Below are 18,200 nucleotides of genomic sequence, written 5' to 3' on the forward strand. Positions count from 1 at the left end.
TGTATAGCAGAGACCATACTATATAACTGTTTCATAACCTTCAGGGAAAAATTGTCTGAGACTGGATTGAATTTCACTCTTCTTATCAGGAAAATGCAAGTAAAAGAATATAGATCTTTTAGAGCCAGTAGAAATTATGGGTGGGAATTGGGGATCAATTGATTTATTATGAGATTGTTTTTGTCTGTTCTGGAAAAGAGCCAAGGACATTGGGAGGTGATGACTTGCAGGTGGTTTAGATTTATTTGCGATAGACTTGTGCAAGGTCATTGTTCTCAACCTCTCCTCAGGGTCATCTGAGTCCAGTGGTAACACATGGATTAGCATGACTGGAGATGACCCCAGACATTTTGGGAGATCCTGGTCTTTTTAATGCAAAGATTATGCCCAGGTCTCAGTTTTTCTGAGCAAATGACTATTTAATGATTAAAAGGTTAGGTAAGAAATGAGGCAAAAAATGACCTTGTTTGCCTCAAAAAAAAAAAATAAAAGGGAGAACCATCAGGATTTCTGGTCTAAGAGGTGATAATTAAACTTTGGTCTTGAAGCATTAGGTAAAATTTAAGCAGTCAGAGATGGATAAAGAAATATCTTTCAGGAGGAGGGAAAAGCATGAGCCAAGATGGAGAGCTTAGAAGGATGGGCAGGTCTGAATTTCATAGATGGGAATCTGAAAGGGATTCTGGAAGAAACACAGGTCAAGAGCAGTTACATGACTGGTCTAAGGTCAAAGTAAATGACCAAATAAAGAATCAAATTCAGACTACCTTTCAATATGTATTGAGAATGTTCAATGGCCAAGGTAGACCCTGTTAGTCAGGGTAGACCCATAGATACAAAGACAAAAATAAAACAGCCCCAGTTCTCTCAAGGTCTTGACATTCTGCTGTGGAAAAGGAGTGAAGAAATGGATCAGAATTTACAAAATCTAAACAAAGTAAATATGAGGTAGTTTTTTTTAATTTTTTAATGGGGATGGCAAATGCCAAATGCTAGGGAGATCAGGAAAGGCAGTAAATGGGAAGTAACACCTGAATTGATTTAAAAAAAATTTTTGAGGTCCCCCCCCCCCCACAAGGCAATGGGATTAAGAGGCTTGCCCAAGGTCACACAGCTAGGTAATTATTAAGTGCCTGAGGTCGGATTTGAACTCAGGCACTCCTGATTCCAGGTCCAGTGCTCTATCCACTGCACCACCTAGCTGCCCTTTTGAATTGATTTTTGACAAAAGTTTACATGAGGAAAGAGAGGAGTAATGAAAAGGGATACAGTCTGTCCATAGGCACAAAAATGAAATAGAATATTGCCATTTTTGACTGAATTACATGGGTCTTGAAGACCAATGTTGAGATGGGTTTGTAAAGATAATTGGGAGCTCCATTCTAAAATCTTAAATTCTTTAGACAGAGAATAATAATTGCTGAAACTCATTGAGTTAAGGTGGTAATATGACCAGACCTCAACTTTTGAAATAGCAGTTCTGTATCTTGGAATAGTATAGATAAAAGAGGAGAGAGACTGGATTTAAAGAAACCACTTAGGAGACTATTACAATATTGCAAGCAAGAGGTGATGAGGACTTGGATGAGGGTGATGGTTAAATGGCATGTTACTGTTGGAGATTGACAGGTTAAGTCATGCCTTTTTAATCCACAAATAACAAAAGCTAATACGTATCATGGAGAATATACTATATAACTTTTAGATAACTTTCAGGGAAGAATTGATTTCAATAGAAAGCTTTGAACTATGCTATTAATGGAAATTTCAATGAAATGAAGTAAAGTACCCCATTTAGTAGCACCAAAGGTGTTATGATCATTTTAGCCATTTCAAAACAGAGTGCTTATATTTCTTTCAATTCAGTTATGAAAATGTTTTTGTCATGCCTTATTGACAACAAGTCTAAAAGGAGAATTTGGATAATGAAAAACAATTAAAAATAGTGTGCAAAAATCTCATATAAATATGGGGAGGGAAGGAAAAAAGGAAAAGAAATTTGCATGATTATTATTCTTAAAAGAAATAGCAAAATTAATGGATTTTCAGTTTCATATGAAATCATATTTTTAAAAATTATACTATGATGTGGAATTGCATGCTTTATTTTATAAATTAAAAATAAAATAACTAAAAATGTTAACTGCAATTAAATTAGAAAAAAATAATAAAAAATAGATAAGATATGAGTAAATTGCATCAAGTTTGTATATAACTTTTATTTGGTTCTGCAAAATCAAAATACAGGTCTTCGATTTAGAAATAGAAAAGATCCTAGTGGCCATGTAGACTGACCTTCTCTTTTGGAGATGAGGAAACTAACTGATAAGATCTCTTACATCATCTCTTTGTGTGACCATTCAACTTTCTAGGTCTTAGTGTTCTCATCTTGTAAATAAGAGGTTTGGACTTTGTTGTGCAGTTGTGTCTTTTTGACCCTCAGGATTTTCTTGGCAAAGAATCACTGGAGTGGTTTGCCATTCACTTCTCCAACTCATTTTCTAGTTGGAGAAACTGAGACAAAAAGAATTAAATAAGCGACTTGCCCAGAGACAGGTAACTAAAGTGTCTATTTGTGTGACCTTGGGCAAATCCCTTAATCTTTCTAGCCTTTAACTTTCTTGAGGTAACATCAAAGTGAAGGATTAGAAGATACTGAAGACCCAATCCAACTCTAAATCTGTGAGTGATTTGTCAAAGATGATACAGGTAGTAAGTACCAGAAGTAAATAGTAGTAAGCATTTGAACCCTGACTCCAAATCTTTCCCCATATAACACCATCCACCTTCCATCTTAAAATACATAACCAGTTTGATTACTATTTCCTTGTTCAATATATAAACTTAGATTTTCTAGCCTCTAGTTTCACTGTTTAGAAAAGAGAGAAGGGCGTGCTCTTGGTTTAACCATAATTGCAACGGGATAATAGAAACATAAGGAAATTAAAATAATGTGACTACTTTTGAAATAGAACATCTAAGCTTCCAGACTCTTTCTCCTGAGCTTAAATCTTACCAGCTCTGTGACTCTGGGAAGTCCCTTAGTCCCTTTTGTCTCAGTTTTCTCATCTGTAAAATGAGCCAGAGAAAGGAAAGAAATGGTAGATCACTCCTGTATCTTTGCCAAGAAGATAGGGTCATGGAAAGTTCAAATATAACTGAAAAATGATCATACAACAAAATTCTAGGTTTAGTATTTTTTTTTCTTCTTGGATTATTATTTTTACTCCTTATTCCTGGAAGGAAGAAAAAGAAAGAATAGTTTTGCTTTTTTTTTTTTGACTAACAGATATCAATTATTCAGGGCAATTAGAAACAGCAAACAAAAGATTGGTTTGCAGGCTTTAAATTAAATTGTTTGAATTCAGTGAACACAGTGTTCTTATTCAGAAGCTTTGTGCATTTTTCTGCTTCATCTAGGAAGAGACAGCTTTCTCAAAAGTAATAGCTCCCGTATCTCATTTCCTATCATTATTGTAGCCCAGCAGGAAGAGGGAAACCAGAACTAAGAGTTTTTTACAACTGAGGCCAAAAACACCCAGCTGGCTTCTCCAACAGTCCTTATATACATAAGTTCTTCAATTCACGATGTTTATCAGCTACATTTAGTCACCACCTTCATATTTAGTTTTCCCTTTTTAATAATTTGTGGCACAATAGAGGAAGACAATAGAAATGAAAACTATGATGATCAGCAAAGGTCAACAGTTATTTTCTTTGGTTTTCTTTGTTTTGCAAGCTTTTTGGTAGCTTCACTTAAGAGATTTTAAGATAATATTCAAGGAGTTGGCTTTCCATAGTGGGATTTACAAGAATCATTGTATCTGATGATAATGCATTTTCCATAAGTCAGAGACTTATAGAATTTAAAATCAAATTAAAAACAGTCTGATCCCTCCCCCCACTCTTTTTTTTTTTGTTTTCCTTCTATCAGATTCTGTGGCCAATATGCAATCAATCATAAAAGAAAGGAAGTTATTTTTAATTTGTTAATAATGTAGTATTCTGTACCATAAGATCATAGATTTAGAGCTGGAAAACTACATAAAGAAGTTATGGAGTCAGGGGCAGCTAGATGGTGCAATGGATATAGTACCAGCCTTGGAGTCAGGAGGACCTGAGTTCAAATATGATCTCAGACACTTAATCATAACCTAGCTGTGTGACCTTGGTCAAGTCACTGAACCCCATTGCCTTACAAAAATTCAAAATAAAAATATAAAAAAAATTATAGAGTCCAACTACTTCTTATTTTACCAGCAGAAAAAAACTGAAACCAAGAGAAGTTAAACAATGACTTGTCCAAGAACCTACAGGCAATAAATGTCAGATCTTAAATTTAAACCCAGGCGCTTTTGAATCAAAAATCTAGTGTTCTTTCCACATTTGTATACTATCTTTAGACCACCCTATTGACCTATTTAAAAAAATATTGTCTTAAATTATTATAGGATCATCAATAGAAGGAAACTAGTATCTAGACAAACCCTCTCAATTTTAAGATGAGGAAATGAATGCCCAGATTTCTGAAATGATCTCTATGATTTCACAGAGTTGCTAGGAATTCAAATTTCAGCACAGGCCTCCTTGTTTCAGAGAACAATATTACATCATAGGCAAGCAAATTTGCCTAATTTTCTGCTCAGTTAAAATTTTAACTTAAACTCTAATTTTTTAACATATATTGTGTAATATATATTTTATTATTGTTAATATTATTTATATTAAATATACTTAGTGCTTATTTAATATTTTCATTAAATTATATATAATTGATATTTTAATATAATGTATAATAAGTAATATAATTTATATTAAATTATATGTAATTAATATATACAGTAATATATATATGTATGTATATATATATATAGTGTGTGTGTGTGTGTGTGTGTGTGTGTGTGTGTGTAAACTTTCCAATTGCATACAAAGAAAATTTTCAGCAGTCATCCTGTTGCAAACTTTTGAGTTCCACATTTTCTGCTACCCTCCCTTCTTTCTATGCTCCCCATGGTCACGAGCAATTTGATATAGGCTGTACATATACAATCATATTTAGCATATTTCCATATTAATCATGTTGTGAAAGAAGAATTGGAACTAAGGGGAAAACCATTTAAGACATGTTTTTCTACTGATTAATCATGCCTAATGCTTGTAAACAAAATCATTTTATGTAAACCCAAAATTCATTTCACTTGTATATATACTAAATTGCCCTGATTCTGAAGTCACACTGTGTTTCTCTTGCAGGCTGAAGAAAAAGCACATTCTGAGGTAAAAATATATAATAATTATTCTCTATAATTTCTATATCTATGTATCTTTATCTCTCTGTCATCTCTCTACCTCTCTATCATCTCTACCTACCATTCTATCTTTTCTTTCCCTACTTCTTGTCTATCATCAATTCTGGCTCTCTATGACTAAGTCCTAATAGACTTCTCACATGTTTAACAATAATGTTAAAATTCATGAATAATGGAACATTGATACCACTAGAGGTCTCCATGATACAATTGCTGAACAAATATAGGTTTTTCTGTTCACTGAGAATATTTTTCAGAAAGATTGTAGATAGGTACCAGAATTGTCTACATCAAAAGACCCTTCAAAATAAAGGAAGAAGACTGTAGGCACTTTCACCACACAGATTTCTAGGTCAGATTCTTCTAGAATTGGTATCTTATTACAATTTCATTTCCTCAGACCTATGGAATCCCATGCTCTGTATTGTTTCCTAGATATAAAATTTTTACAGTACAAAATGAGTAACTTTAAGTCCATCATCCTATTTTACTTGGTCTTTTTCAAAGTCATTTATGATTTTCATAGCTGTTTCATGGGAACTGTCTGTTAGCTATGTGGTCCTAATCCCATACAAAAATGTCATCATATACTGTTCCATCACATTCAAGTCAAATCTAATCCTTTAGAGAAAATGTGAATGTATGTGAATGTGTTTGTGTCTGTGCCTGTGTGTGTGTGTGTGTGTGTGTGTGTGTGTGTGTGTGATTTGATCTCTCCATGGATAATAGTGAAAATGTAATAGATATTAAAAAGTAATGATTATCTGAATGATTTATGCTGAAGTAATATGACTATAGAGGAAAAACGATGTATTGGCACCTACACATGCAGATAAATTCCTTCCTTGCAATCTCTATTAATTATCCCTCATCAGCAAAGATTTTAATGTTAATTCTGTGTTTAAAGTAGACTGAAGCATGTCCTTGAAGTTCAGATGCCTAAAATACTTACTATGGTAAACCATAAGATTTGTTTCAAGATTATAACATCATAGAAAAGCTTGATATAGAACAGAAAATATCTAATCTCTTTGCTTCCTCAGTACTTCCAACTTCTTTTCTACTATTTACACCACCTCATATGGCCATTATCCATTTTTGCTTTTCTTTTTAGAATAACATTATTTCTGTATGCATTTTGCATCATATGACAGATGAACTATATTTCAAATGCTGTGTTCTTATAGGAAATGCAATTTTCTATTAGAATAGGCCATTAAGGAAAAGATGATTTTTGAACTTATCTTGCTTTTAGATATATAATAGATAGGAATTTATCTAAGGAGATGCGATGACATTATATCTTAGAGATTTAAGGAAATGACTCTCAGTGTCCTTTAAAATATATAAAAATAACTACAGCAGTGTCTGCTATCAGTATCTATCAGTATGTATTTGAACAATAGTAATTTGAGATCTAATTAATGAAAAGATAAACAAAGATCTGATAGCCTTCAATTTTTCCATTTGACCTAGGACTCTCTTAACAGAGAAAACTGCTATTTTTAGGTAGTAATACAAAATATCCTCAGATATGCTCTTTGAAAATTTTCTAGACCAAATATAAAAACTAATACACCTTAGACTTTTACTTCCACTTGAGTGTGGAATAGAAAAAAATAATCTAGTTGAACCAAATCAGCAATCTTCTCTCTGGCTGAGGCAACTTGCCAGAGATTAAGCTAAAAGGATTGTCCTTAAAGAGCACATCCTTGTATGAATAGAAACTTTTTGAGCCTTAAATGCCCAAACCCTTACAGGATAGATTTGCTGTATACTTAAATGCCCTCAAAATTTCAGAAAATGCATATACCTACTAATAACTAATGTTGATAATGTATGCTCAACATATGTATTAATTCTTGAAATAAAGAAAACAAATAGGTAAAAATCTAATCTTTATTACTGTATTTTTAACCTAAAATTGTTTTTTTTTTTAATTTGGGGAAAGAATTTAGTTTTATAAACTAATGGTTAACAATTTGTTTAGTGGTTTAACTTTCATTTAAAAAAATAAAAGTATACTTTCTCATGATTTTAAAGAATGAATGTGATAGATGCTAAAACTATTATAAACACCCATTAAGACAGAAGTTAATGAAAAAATACATTAAAAGAAAATATAGCTATTCTCATTACATTTGGCAATATGATTATTGGTTGCTTCGTGAAACACACAAATTAGAGATAATTGTACCTATCAACTATATATATATATATATATATATATATATATGTATACACACATATAAATATATGTAAATATATGTGTATATATCCTTAAATACACATGCATATATTCACATACATTATGTATATCTTATAAGTAGTCAAACTTGGTCAAACATGGTTACAAAAGAAGAGAGACCACAGGAGGTCTAATAACAAAGAATACACACAAGTGGATCTGGACATTGTTGCCAATGTAGGACCCAAAACAATGGATTTTTAAAACAATTTAAAACCAAAAATATTCTAAATCTTTTCTTTTATAGTTAGTTACTATAAATTTGAAAGAAGAGGATATAAGATAAGAGGGGGGAATACTTTCCTTGGGGTGGGTGGGTCTGAGTCAAGACAAAGGGGACTCAAAGGAATTTAATTTTTCTTTTTTGTTTTCAAATTCAGTTCATGGTATTTAGCATATAGTTATGTTCTTCTCTACCACACTCTAAGTGTATCATGATTGGAATTTGATTTTAATAGTGGAAAAAATGTGATATTTCTTCCTTTAGGATTTGGAATTTTGGTATGATGAATCTTAATTTGAATACTGTCCATATATTGAGTATTTCTTAAGTTCATCTATCCTTATTAAATTATCAGTTAATGAAAGCATAAAGGTCAATTCAGTTAGATATTTTAAGCCCCCAACCCCAGTATTTCACTGATGGTGACTTTTACCAGTATTTCAGAGTGGAACCCTTCTACATTTTCTGTTTCTGTTGAATTTGTTAGCCATCCTGCTGCTGATAAGCCTCTCTAGATAAACCAAAGTTGATTAAATTTGTTTCTGGTGCCATATTTAAAGCTATTTGAACTTGACAGTATTACCAGTACAGTGTGGGATATAGTTAAAAAATTAAATTAGATGATCTATATTTTTCCTATCTATCTATCTGTCTATCTATCTAATCATTTGTCTATCTAATTAATATGTCAGTTTGGTCTTTATCAAATTTCATGGTTTCTCTCATATCAAGAAATGGCCTCAAATGAATCTTCATTTGGAAGTCAAGCTAAACCAGCAAATGTAATTCTTTTTTTTTTTTCAAATTCAGCAAATTCACAAACTACGGAGGGAGTTGGTTGCATCACAGGAAAAGGTTGCAACCCTTACATCTCAACTTTCAGCAAATGTAAGTCATTTTTGGTTTTTGATGTAAGAGAAAAGAGATTGAAGTGATCCTGTGAATGACCCTATGAAATGACCCTGGTTGTATTAGTATAAAAAATTATCTGTTATTTGCTTAATTTTCAAGTGTTTGATTTGTTGAACTTGTGGTTTTTAAGTTTGTTTAGATTTTTTATCAGATTACTTAGGGTGGGAGGGGAAAAAACTACAAAAATGAATGTTGAAAATTTACATATAATTAGACAAATAAAAAAATGAAAAAGTTTACTTAGCTTTATAGCAAGCTAAGTGGAACAATGTATAGAATGTGGGACTAGGGGTCATGGATGATTGAATTTGAATTCTGACTTCATTACCTGCTAACTCTTATGTCCCTGGGCAAATCACATAAACTCTCTAAGTATCCATTTCTTCACTTGTAAAATAGGTATAAATAAAAGCACCTACACATCCTTCATCACTGACATTCAAAGATAAAAACATAACAGAATAATCATGGACAATGGGTATCAATGGCCAGCTGGATGATGTAGTGGATAGATCATCAGGCTGAGAGTCAGGAAGACTCCTTTTCTTGAGCTCACATCTGGTATTAGGCTCTTATTAGCTTTGTGATGCTGGGCAAGTCTCTTGGCTCTGTTTGCCTCAATTTCCTCATCTGTAAATGAACTGGAGAAGGAAAGGGCAAACCACTCATAGAAAATCTCTGGTCAAGAAGAATCTGATGCTAATGAAATGACTGCACAAATCTATGCTGAGGGTACTTTGGTGAAGCATATAGCTATTACCAGTCAAAACTGAAAAGCCATAATTATTCTAAGAAAAAAACAAAACAAAACTGTAGCTCTGTCAATGTCTCTTTCTCTTTTCCACTCCCCCTCCTCCCCCTCTTCTCCCCCCTCCTCACCTTATTCTATACGTTCCCCCTCCTCCCCTCACCAATTCAATAAGCTCCAGTGGTCCTCTATTACCACCACAAACCACCACCTACTTTGCTGGTCACTTAAAGCTCACCAAAATAAACCATTATTATATTTCCAGTGTACATACTTTACTCTCTTCCAATCTCAAACCAATCCAAATTCATTGAATGTGAAACTTATCTCCCATTTCTGCACTGTTGTACTTCTGCCTCAGTTTTCTGAACAGTCTTAATTTAGAACTCAAGTCCTATCTACTACAGGAGGCCTTTAAAGGTCCAGACAGATGCTAATGCTCTCTCCTCTTAGACTTTTTTCCAACTATTCAATATGTGTCTTAGGTATACCTGGTTGTTTACATGTTGTCTTCTCTATTCTAATATGAATTCCTTGAGGATGGATCAGTGTTTCTGTCTTTCTTTGAATCATCTTTGTGAATTTACAGTGCCTAGTCCAAGGTAAGCATGTAATAATGCTGAGTGATTGGTTGATCGGTTTATTGAACGACTTGGATAAGATAGATTATTCATTCATGGATTTTACAATTTGAGGATATTATAGGAGAAAGATCTGATCTATAAAAATCTGTAATATGATACAGAGAAGAATGAAGTAAATGCTAAAGAGAGATCCAACCTAGTCAGGATAATCTTGACCTCAGAGGATGAGATCAAGAAAGAGGATTAATAAAGGAGATATTATATTATATTATATTATATTATATTATATTATATTATATTATATTATATTATACTATACTATACTATATTATACTATATTATGTTATAAGGCAATGATTTGGAATTGGGCGAAGAGTTCATTCTGGGCTTGAGGGAGGGAAGAATGAAACTAGAACTAGGGTTGGCAATCATTCAATATCTCTGGAACAAACAGTTTATGAAGAGAAGTAAAAGATAAGACAGAAAATATGAAGGACTTTAAATGTCAGGATCACAAATTTTTATTCTTTTTGACTAGGCAGTTGGGGAGATAGTGAAAGTTTATGTGCAGAAATATGATTAGAAATGTGTGTTATATTAGGAAGTGTGAAGTGTGGATTGGAGAAAGGATAAGCTGGAAACAGGAAGATGAATCAGGAAGTTGTTATGAATAATCTAGATAAGAAAAATGAGGGCTTCAATTATACTATGTGCATTGGAAAATTCTTTTATTGAAACAGAGAAATTAAACAGAGGGATGGGGATCTGTGGGCAGAGATAAAAAATTTAATTGAATGAACATTAAGCATTTAGTATGTGCAAGATGGGGGCAGGGGAGGAAGCAAAGTCTATAGATCCAAAGCAGACCCAGGAGTCGTTAGAAAGTCATTTGTACTAGAATGTAGACATTATGACAGTCTGCATTGGTATAAGAATTTCTCTAGTGATAAAATCTACCCTTAATCAGTTCTAATGTTTGGAATGCATTTTTTTCTTACCTTCATTCTCTCTTCCCTCAAGACTCTGAGTAAGCATCACTTTAAATATTTTGTAATTATTTATATTTATTTACTTTATATTTATTCATTTTGACTTATATGTGTTGTTGTCTCTACCATTAGAATATAAAGTTGTCAGTCATGATTATTGCAGTCTTGGTATATTCAAGAATGTCAGATGGTATAGAATCCTCAAAGACAAGACTGAAAAAGCCACCCCCGCCCCATCAACACTGGGCTTGAGATCAGTGGTGACCATTGAGATAATAATTTTAGCAGTGGTTGGGATTGTTGTTTGTTGTTTTGGGTTGCTTTGTGCTCAAAGAGGAGCAGGGATTTGATGCCATGACATTCAAGGGAACTGGACTTAAGTGATTGGTGCCATGCAAAGTCACCAATCTCACTTTTTTCTCTGAAGACATCTGAGCTCAATGACTAGATAAGGATCAGGAAGAAAGGAGTTGGCGCTGGATGCAGTGGGAGAACTTGGTCTTTTACATGTTCAGTTTGACTGAAGCAATTGCCCATTTAGTGATTAAGACAGATAAGAAAAAAAAGAAGCAAAGAATGTTTTGTTTTTTTGCATGATCCAAAAGAAATCAGTCTGGGAGGGGAACACCCTCAGGATTTCTGGACAAAAACAGTGCTATTTACTCTGAACCAGTCAGGGATGAAATGATGAACAAGGGGGCTTGACCTTGCATCTATTGGACAAACAAGGAGAGTCAGTGAGATTTACAGTGTTAAACCAAGATACCTTGTCAAGTTTCTGGCATCAAAATTTACATTGACTTAAGATGCCAAGTTCTTCTACTGTATCCAAGGTCATCTCCTGCTGTCCTGATCCAAATCTGGCCAAAGGACCCAGATGGCTCCAGAGGAGAAAGTGAGGCAGTTAACTTTGCACAGCTTTCCCTCAAGTAAATCAAATTCAGTTTCTTTTTTCCTTACCTCCAGGTAGTCTGTCCAAAGGAATGTAAATTTTGTTTGGGATAAATATGGGTAGCACAGTTCTTTCTTTCTCTATTTCTCTTTCTTTTTTAACTCTTTTCTTTGTTTCCTTCCTTCCTTCCTTCCTTCCTTCCTTCCTTCCTTCCTTCCTTCCTTCCTTCCTTCTTTCCTTCCGTCTCTCTCACTCTCTTCCTCTCTCGCTTGATTTCCTTCATTCCTTATCTTCAGGTGCTCTGATTAAAAGAATGTAAATTTTGTTTAGATAAATTATAGGAGAAGGAATGAAAAAAGGGGGCATTAACTTTTAAATATAGATACGTTTAAAAAGTTATGTTTATCATTAGAGAGATGAGATGGTAACAAATTTCAAGGATAAAGGATAATAAAAGGAAAGGAAGAGACTTAAGATGCATAAAATGGCACAATTAAATGAGAAAATGTTTTACAGTTGAAGGGAAACTGAATGTGGAGTAAGGGTCTCATTTCTGTAATTTACTTTATGTGGAGCTATATTTGAACAAGCAACTTCATCTGGTTCACCCTCATGCATGTTAGCTTTTCACAGGATTATTTTGAAAGAACTTGAGAATCAAACAAAGTCCTAGAATAAACCAGATGATAAAATTAATAGCACAGTTGCAGGATAATTTTTAAAAGTATGAAGGCTGCCTATTTTTCCTAAGAAATCATAAAAAGGGGAGATGAAGATATGATGTTGATCAAATTTGAGGGTTAAAATTGATCATTTTAATCAATGAAGTCATTTACTATCAAAATTAAGGAATGTGGTTTGATTAAGAATTTAAGAATAATGAAAATATTTGGAGGAATTATTGAGAGGAAAAATACTCATAAAAAAGAGAAAATCTAACATTAAGAACTCGGTAGTCTTAGGCCTTAAGTTTATATTGGGGACAAAGGAGACACTATATTGAGGGACAGAAGTACCTAGCATTAAGGATTAGTAGGTCAGGAACAATGGAAATTTGGGGTAATGGAACAATGAAAATTTATTTCTCTATTAGTTACTGAATCATTAAAGGGAAAAACTCTATGGTTGGTGGTGTGTAGGGAGACAAGTGAGACTATAGTGAGAAAGACGGATTTGGGATAATGTTGGAGGGCTCAGGAGTCTGGAGACTATGAATAAAGGATCATAGATTTAGAGCTAGAAAGGACAATCATATTACACATGAGGAAACCAAAAAACCTGTTTTCCTGTGCGTCAGAGATATGGGGATAAGTGGAAAGGTAAGATACTGCGGTGTTGAATAAACTAGAGTTTAGTCAATCCTTCACATTTTAGAGATGGAAAATGAAGCCCAGAGAAGTGTGAAATGGGTTCTTCAAGGTTATATAGCTACCTCATTCTAGAAATGAAAATAGTAACCAGTCTTCCTGACTCCCAGTTCTCTTCTTTTATTTAATGCAATGCTTTCTGTCAAGATATGATTCTTAGGAGGGACAAGAAAAATCTTTCAAGACATTCCAGGACTTGAATCATTCATAAGCTAATTGTTAACTACAAACAGTCCTGGAAAAGGAGCTAAGCAGTCTTTGATCCCTAAGCCAAGATGTATTTTTTGGAGCAGGAAAAAACCATCCCAGATTTTCCACATAACATTTTATGATTTCCACTAAATGCTAAGACAGACTGATCATGGCCAATTTTCATCTTTGGTTCATGTTTCATTTCATTTCATTACCTCTGAATCTGATCTCTATTGATCTCATTAAAGGGATAGGGAGGGGGAAGCTCTATTTTTATTTATTTGTGATACTCTCTAAATATGAGCCAAGACATTTTCTTCACATAACTATCTTCGCATTCCTGTTTGGAGGTTGAAGGGAGGTGGTTTTTTTTTCCTTTCTTCTTAATATCTAAATGCTTTTGCTTTGTTTGATTCATGTAAGCAGTCCATATAAAATTTAATTCAGTTGAATAATTTAGTGAGTGCTTCCAGTGGTATCCTCACTGACAAATTTGATGGTCTTTTCTCAGTTCTCATACTTTTTGAATTTTCATTTCATTTGACACTGTTCACCTTCTGAATATGTATCCTCTCTCTCTCTCTCTCTCTCTCTCTCTCTCTCTCTCTCTCTCTCTCTCTCTCTCTCTCCCCTGAGCTTTAAAATTCAAATCTTTACCCTCTGGAACAAAAAAAGGAGAAAAAGAAGATACAAAAAAGATAAAATGCAGCAACAAATTTTATTCCCTCAGGAAAAACCAGGCTCAAATTTCCAAACAGGTTTTTTGATAGATTAAAAATTGAAGAGTATATCATTAGCTAGGCAAAGATAATAAGAACAGAAATTGAATGGATAACCATGGATTATCATGGATGGATGGATGGCTAATGCTAGAATAGATTCCTTTTAATAATCATCTTGAAATTCACCTTTCTCATTGACAACCTTTTTTTTTCAATCTAAATATTAGGAAAATCTAAATATTAGATCTAAGAAGGTAGTTTTTAGTTTAACACAGAATCAGTCCAGTCATTTCCTACTTGCCTAATCTAACTTGTCTAATGTTTGATGGAACACATTCAAATCTTTCCCTCCCTCCTCTGAATCAATGGAAAACATCAAAATGTTGTGTAAGTTCAAGGGTGCCTCTAATAAGCAAATGTAATACTTTCATTAGTATGGTTTCTGAACTGTCTTTGAATGAATGTGCTTTAGGTAAGTAGCCAGACAATAGCAGGCGATAAATAGGACACCCTATAGGAAATCTAGTGACTCAAATTCCTTCTATCTACTCTCACTCCCTGTTCTTCAATTGCTTACTAGAAGCCAGTAAGTTTGTATCAATTAATTAGACTTTTATATATCTTGATGCTTGACCTCTTAGATAATTATGAGTCCTGAAGATGAGTAAAATCAACATTTAAAAAATCATTAAATGAATATATAATTAAAATGCATTTTTTTTCAGATTAAATTATGTTCTAATCAGTTAAGTTAGCCCCAGGGATGGCATTTCATTTGAAATCCTCTGTCCTGTTTCTTTGCACTATTTTATGTTAAATGAACTGACAATTTCCTTTCCTTCCCCCAGTCCTCTAAAAACAGAATTTGTAATTTGTACATTTAGTCTATACAGTGACAATTAGGTTATTTGACATCTAAAGACCAAATAAACAAGAAATGTAAATTTGCTTGGCTTGATAGAAATTACTCTTTGATAATCTAAATACCATAAAACATAATTTCATGATTTTTTTGGTAAGCCATCGATTAATTCTAGATTCAATGTGGGCATTTTCCTTATGGTTGATAGCAATCACCCTAAAGTATGTGAACTGGCTAAGCTTATATGAATTATCTGTTTTACTGTTTAGAGTCCAAGAAATTGTCTCTAATGAGCTTTTAAAACTATTTTTCAGGAATCAGAAATTAAAGATAAATAGTTATTAAGAAATTCACACTTCTTAACATTTAGCAAATCTCTTCTCATCGATTACTATGACAGACTTTATCTAGGTAAGGCCAGAGAGATCCATCATCATTGAAACAAGATGGAAGTCTTGACTTTCAAATTTTGCTATTGACCAAAGAAAATTCAAACTCAATGAACCTAGATTAGCCTCTCCTTTCCTTCCCACTCAGAAAGATCCATAATTTTGACAAAGCTATCAATTTTCTATGATATTTCAAATAAGATCTATTAGCCTTTGTTTTAAATAGCATTGTTTTCATTTCCCTTAGTGGTTTCTTTTTTCCTAAGATTTCATCTGGAGAGTTAGAAAGATGGAAATGGTCTCTTGGCTTTGACTCCACAACGCTATTTATTTTCCCTGTTACATTGGAGGGGTATCAGCTGCTCCCCAGTTTATGAAAGGACAATTTGATCCTATTTTCCTTTCTTTGTTATTTTATTTCCCTTTCCTTATTCCCATTCTTAGAGATCTCCAGTTAAGCCCCACAACCTTCTTTATTCTAAATACATACCTTTGCTACTTTTAATATAAAATAGTTTTCATACTGTTGAAACTTTTTAAAAATCATGTTCACAAACCTTAAGTTGCATTTTTAATATATGACAGTAGCAATACTTTGTTGATTTGATGAACAATTTAAAAGAAATTACTTTTTGAGGATTGATCAATAATAGGCAAACTAACTTAACTTGTCAAATATTTATTAAGTGCATCCCATGTTGCAGAAACTTTGAGAGACAGATCAACAAATGAAAGCCCCTCCCCTCGAGAAATTTTTGTTCTTATGAAGACAAACAGTAGGTATATAGAAAAGTAGCTCATTAGTAACTAAAGGAATCAAAGGGTCTCAGAAATTTTAGGATAAGGAAATCCCCCTTGAAAGATGTAGCATCTTACCTGAACCAGAAAGGAAGTGAATGGTTCTGAAAGATGAAAATAAGGAAGGAGTGCATTTCAGCAAGAGATGATGCCTTGTTGGAATTTATAGAGGTAAGTTCAAGGAAGTCTTTGACTAGGAAATAAAGCCATACATCAAAATGAAAGTATGAAATGAGGTTAGAAAAGTGATTTGTTGCTCACCCTAGAACCTAGAAGAGAACCAAAGATATCAGAAAGTTGATGTCTTTCTTTGCAAATGAATTGGGTATAAGTGAGACAAAGTTATGCAGAGTCATCAGCCTCACTCTCTCCTCCAGTCATTGGAGTCCAGTGGCAAGACAAAAGCCAGGATAATTGGAGATGACCCTGAAGGTAGTTGTAGACCTTGGCCTTTTTAATCTAAGATTTTTCCTGGGTCTCCGTTTGTCTGATCCAATATCCATTCAGGGATTAAAGGCCAGGTGCAAATTAAGTCAAAAGATGATCTTGTTGGCCTTCATAAAAGAATCAATCTGGAGGACAAGAACCTTTGAAAAGAAAAACATTGAAATTTACACTCACTCTGAGGCATCACAACCCTAGTTTTGAGTCAATGACTTGGCCTAGGACCCATAATTGGTCAATTAGTTTAGAATCCATTGGGATTCAAATCAGCTCTATCTGACTTTGAATGGAATAATGGATTGAAGTCAGATTATAAAGATCTTGAAGACCAGAATAAATAGATTGTACTTTAAGTGAGAAACCATACACAGAAGCATAAGGTTTTTAAATGTTAAATAGGATAATCAGACCTTTTCCTTAAAGAATGCTATTTTGCTATGTAGCTGATCAGACAACTGGATTCCCCCCCTCCTTTTTTGTTTTTAATGATAGAGTATCCATGCTCAGGATAACTCAAAGCATAACAAGTATTTTATTTACTTCTCTGATGTTTTCAAAATACTGAAATTATTTTCCCCATAGGTTATTCTCTGTAATAATCCATGTTTCTATAGCAATAATCTGCTCTTTTATGTTTTCCTTTTACTAATTTGATGAAATAGGCAGCAATAGATGCAGCAATTTGTTCAAACTTGTGTACTACCGCAATGACAATTTTACATTAAGTATCAAAATCCCTAAATTCCTAGTCTTCAGGGACAATGCTTGCTGATGGTTTAATTTGGGAAGACAATTCACTTATCCTTAGAATTCCAAGGAGCTTTAGAAGATTGTTATTTAGAATCTTACCTTTTAGTAATGCTGAAAACAGAGTTAGTCTCTTGGAAATTTCTTTTGAAAAAAGTAAACAAATCTTAAGGTTTATTTCTCTGTGAAGTAGTCCTACTTGGAAAACTTAAAAAGATTTAGATTTTAATATTAGCATAAAAAGTTATTCATGTTCTTTTTCCCTGGTTGTCACAGAAGTCTTGTTTGTATGAAGAAAGCATTTGATTTTATTGTTTCCTCTGATTCTCTAAGTATCAGGACACAAAGAAAACAAAATAACTTTGATAATATTAAAAATGATAAGTAAAATTTATGCAGTGCTTTAAAGTTTCCAAAAAAGTTTACATAACATTAGGCTATAATGGAATATTGGTAATTCAGGTATAACTTTTCTCTTTTTTACTAATGAAGTTCTTATTAACATAGCTTACCTGTAGGCAAATATTGAATGTTACAGGCTTATCTTGAACCAAAGACTTCTTGACTTCTGAGTGTAAAATTCTATGGCCTTTATCATGCTACCCTTCATGCAAAGTTGATGTAAATGTAATCTTTCAAAATACTTTTCTTTCTTTTGTTTTTAAAATTACCAATGATCTTTTTAAATATTTATTTTTATTTTTGTACAGATGATGTTTTTTATACATTACTAAAATATTCTTGTTTAAGAGTAAACATAATACCCCCTCCACC

At 33.2% G+C, this 18,200-nt stretch overlaps 1 protein-coding gene across 9 annotated transcripts in view; it reads left to right on the forward strand.

Annotated features, from left to right (window-relative positions):
* Positions 1-18,200, forward strand: part of NAV3 (neuron navigator 3) — a 1,126,484-nt gene that overhangs the window by 1,039,718 nt on the left and 68,566 nt on the right. For all 9 annotated transcript variants that reach the window (XM_074226484.1, XM_074226477.1, XM_074226479.1 and 6 more), the window contains 2 exons: positions 5,254-5,277; positions 8,591-8,668. In XM_074226484.1, coding sequence (XP_074082585.1) covers positions 5,254-5,277; positions 8,591-8,668 — 102 coding nt within the window. The remainder of the gene's footprint in view (positions 1-5,253; positions 5,278-8,590; positions 8,669-18,200) is intronic.

The sequence above is a fragment of the Macrotis lagotis genome, chromosome 2 (assembly GCF_037893015.1).
Source record: "Macrotis lagotis isolate mMagLag1 chromosome 2, bilby.v1.9.chrom.fasta, whole genome shotgun sequence".
NCBI lineage: Eukaryota > Metazoa > Chordata > Mammalia > Peramelemorphia > Peramelidae > Macrotis > Macrotis lagotis.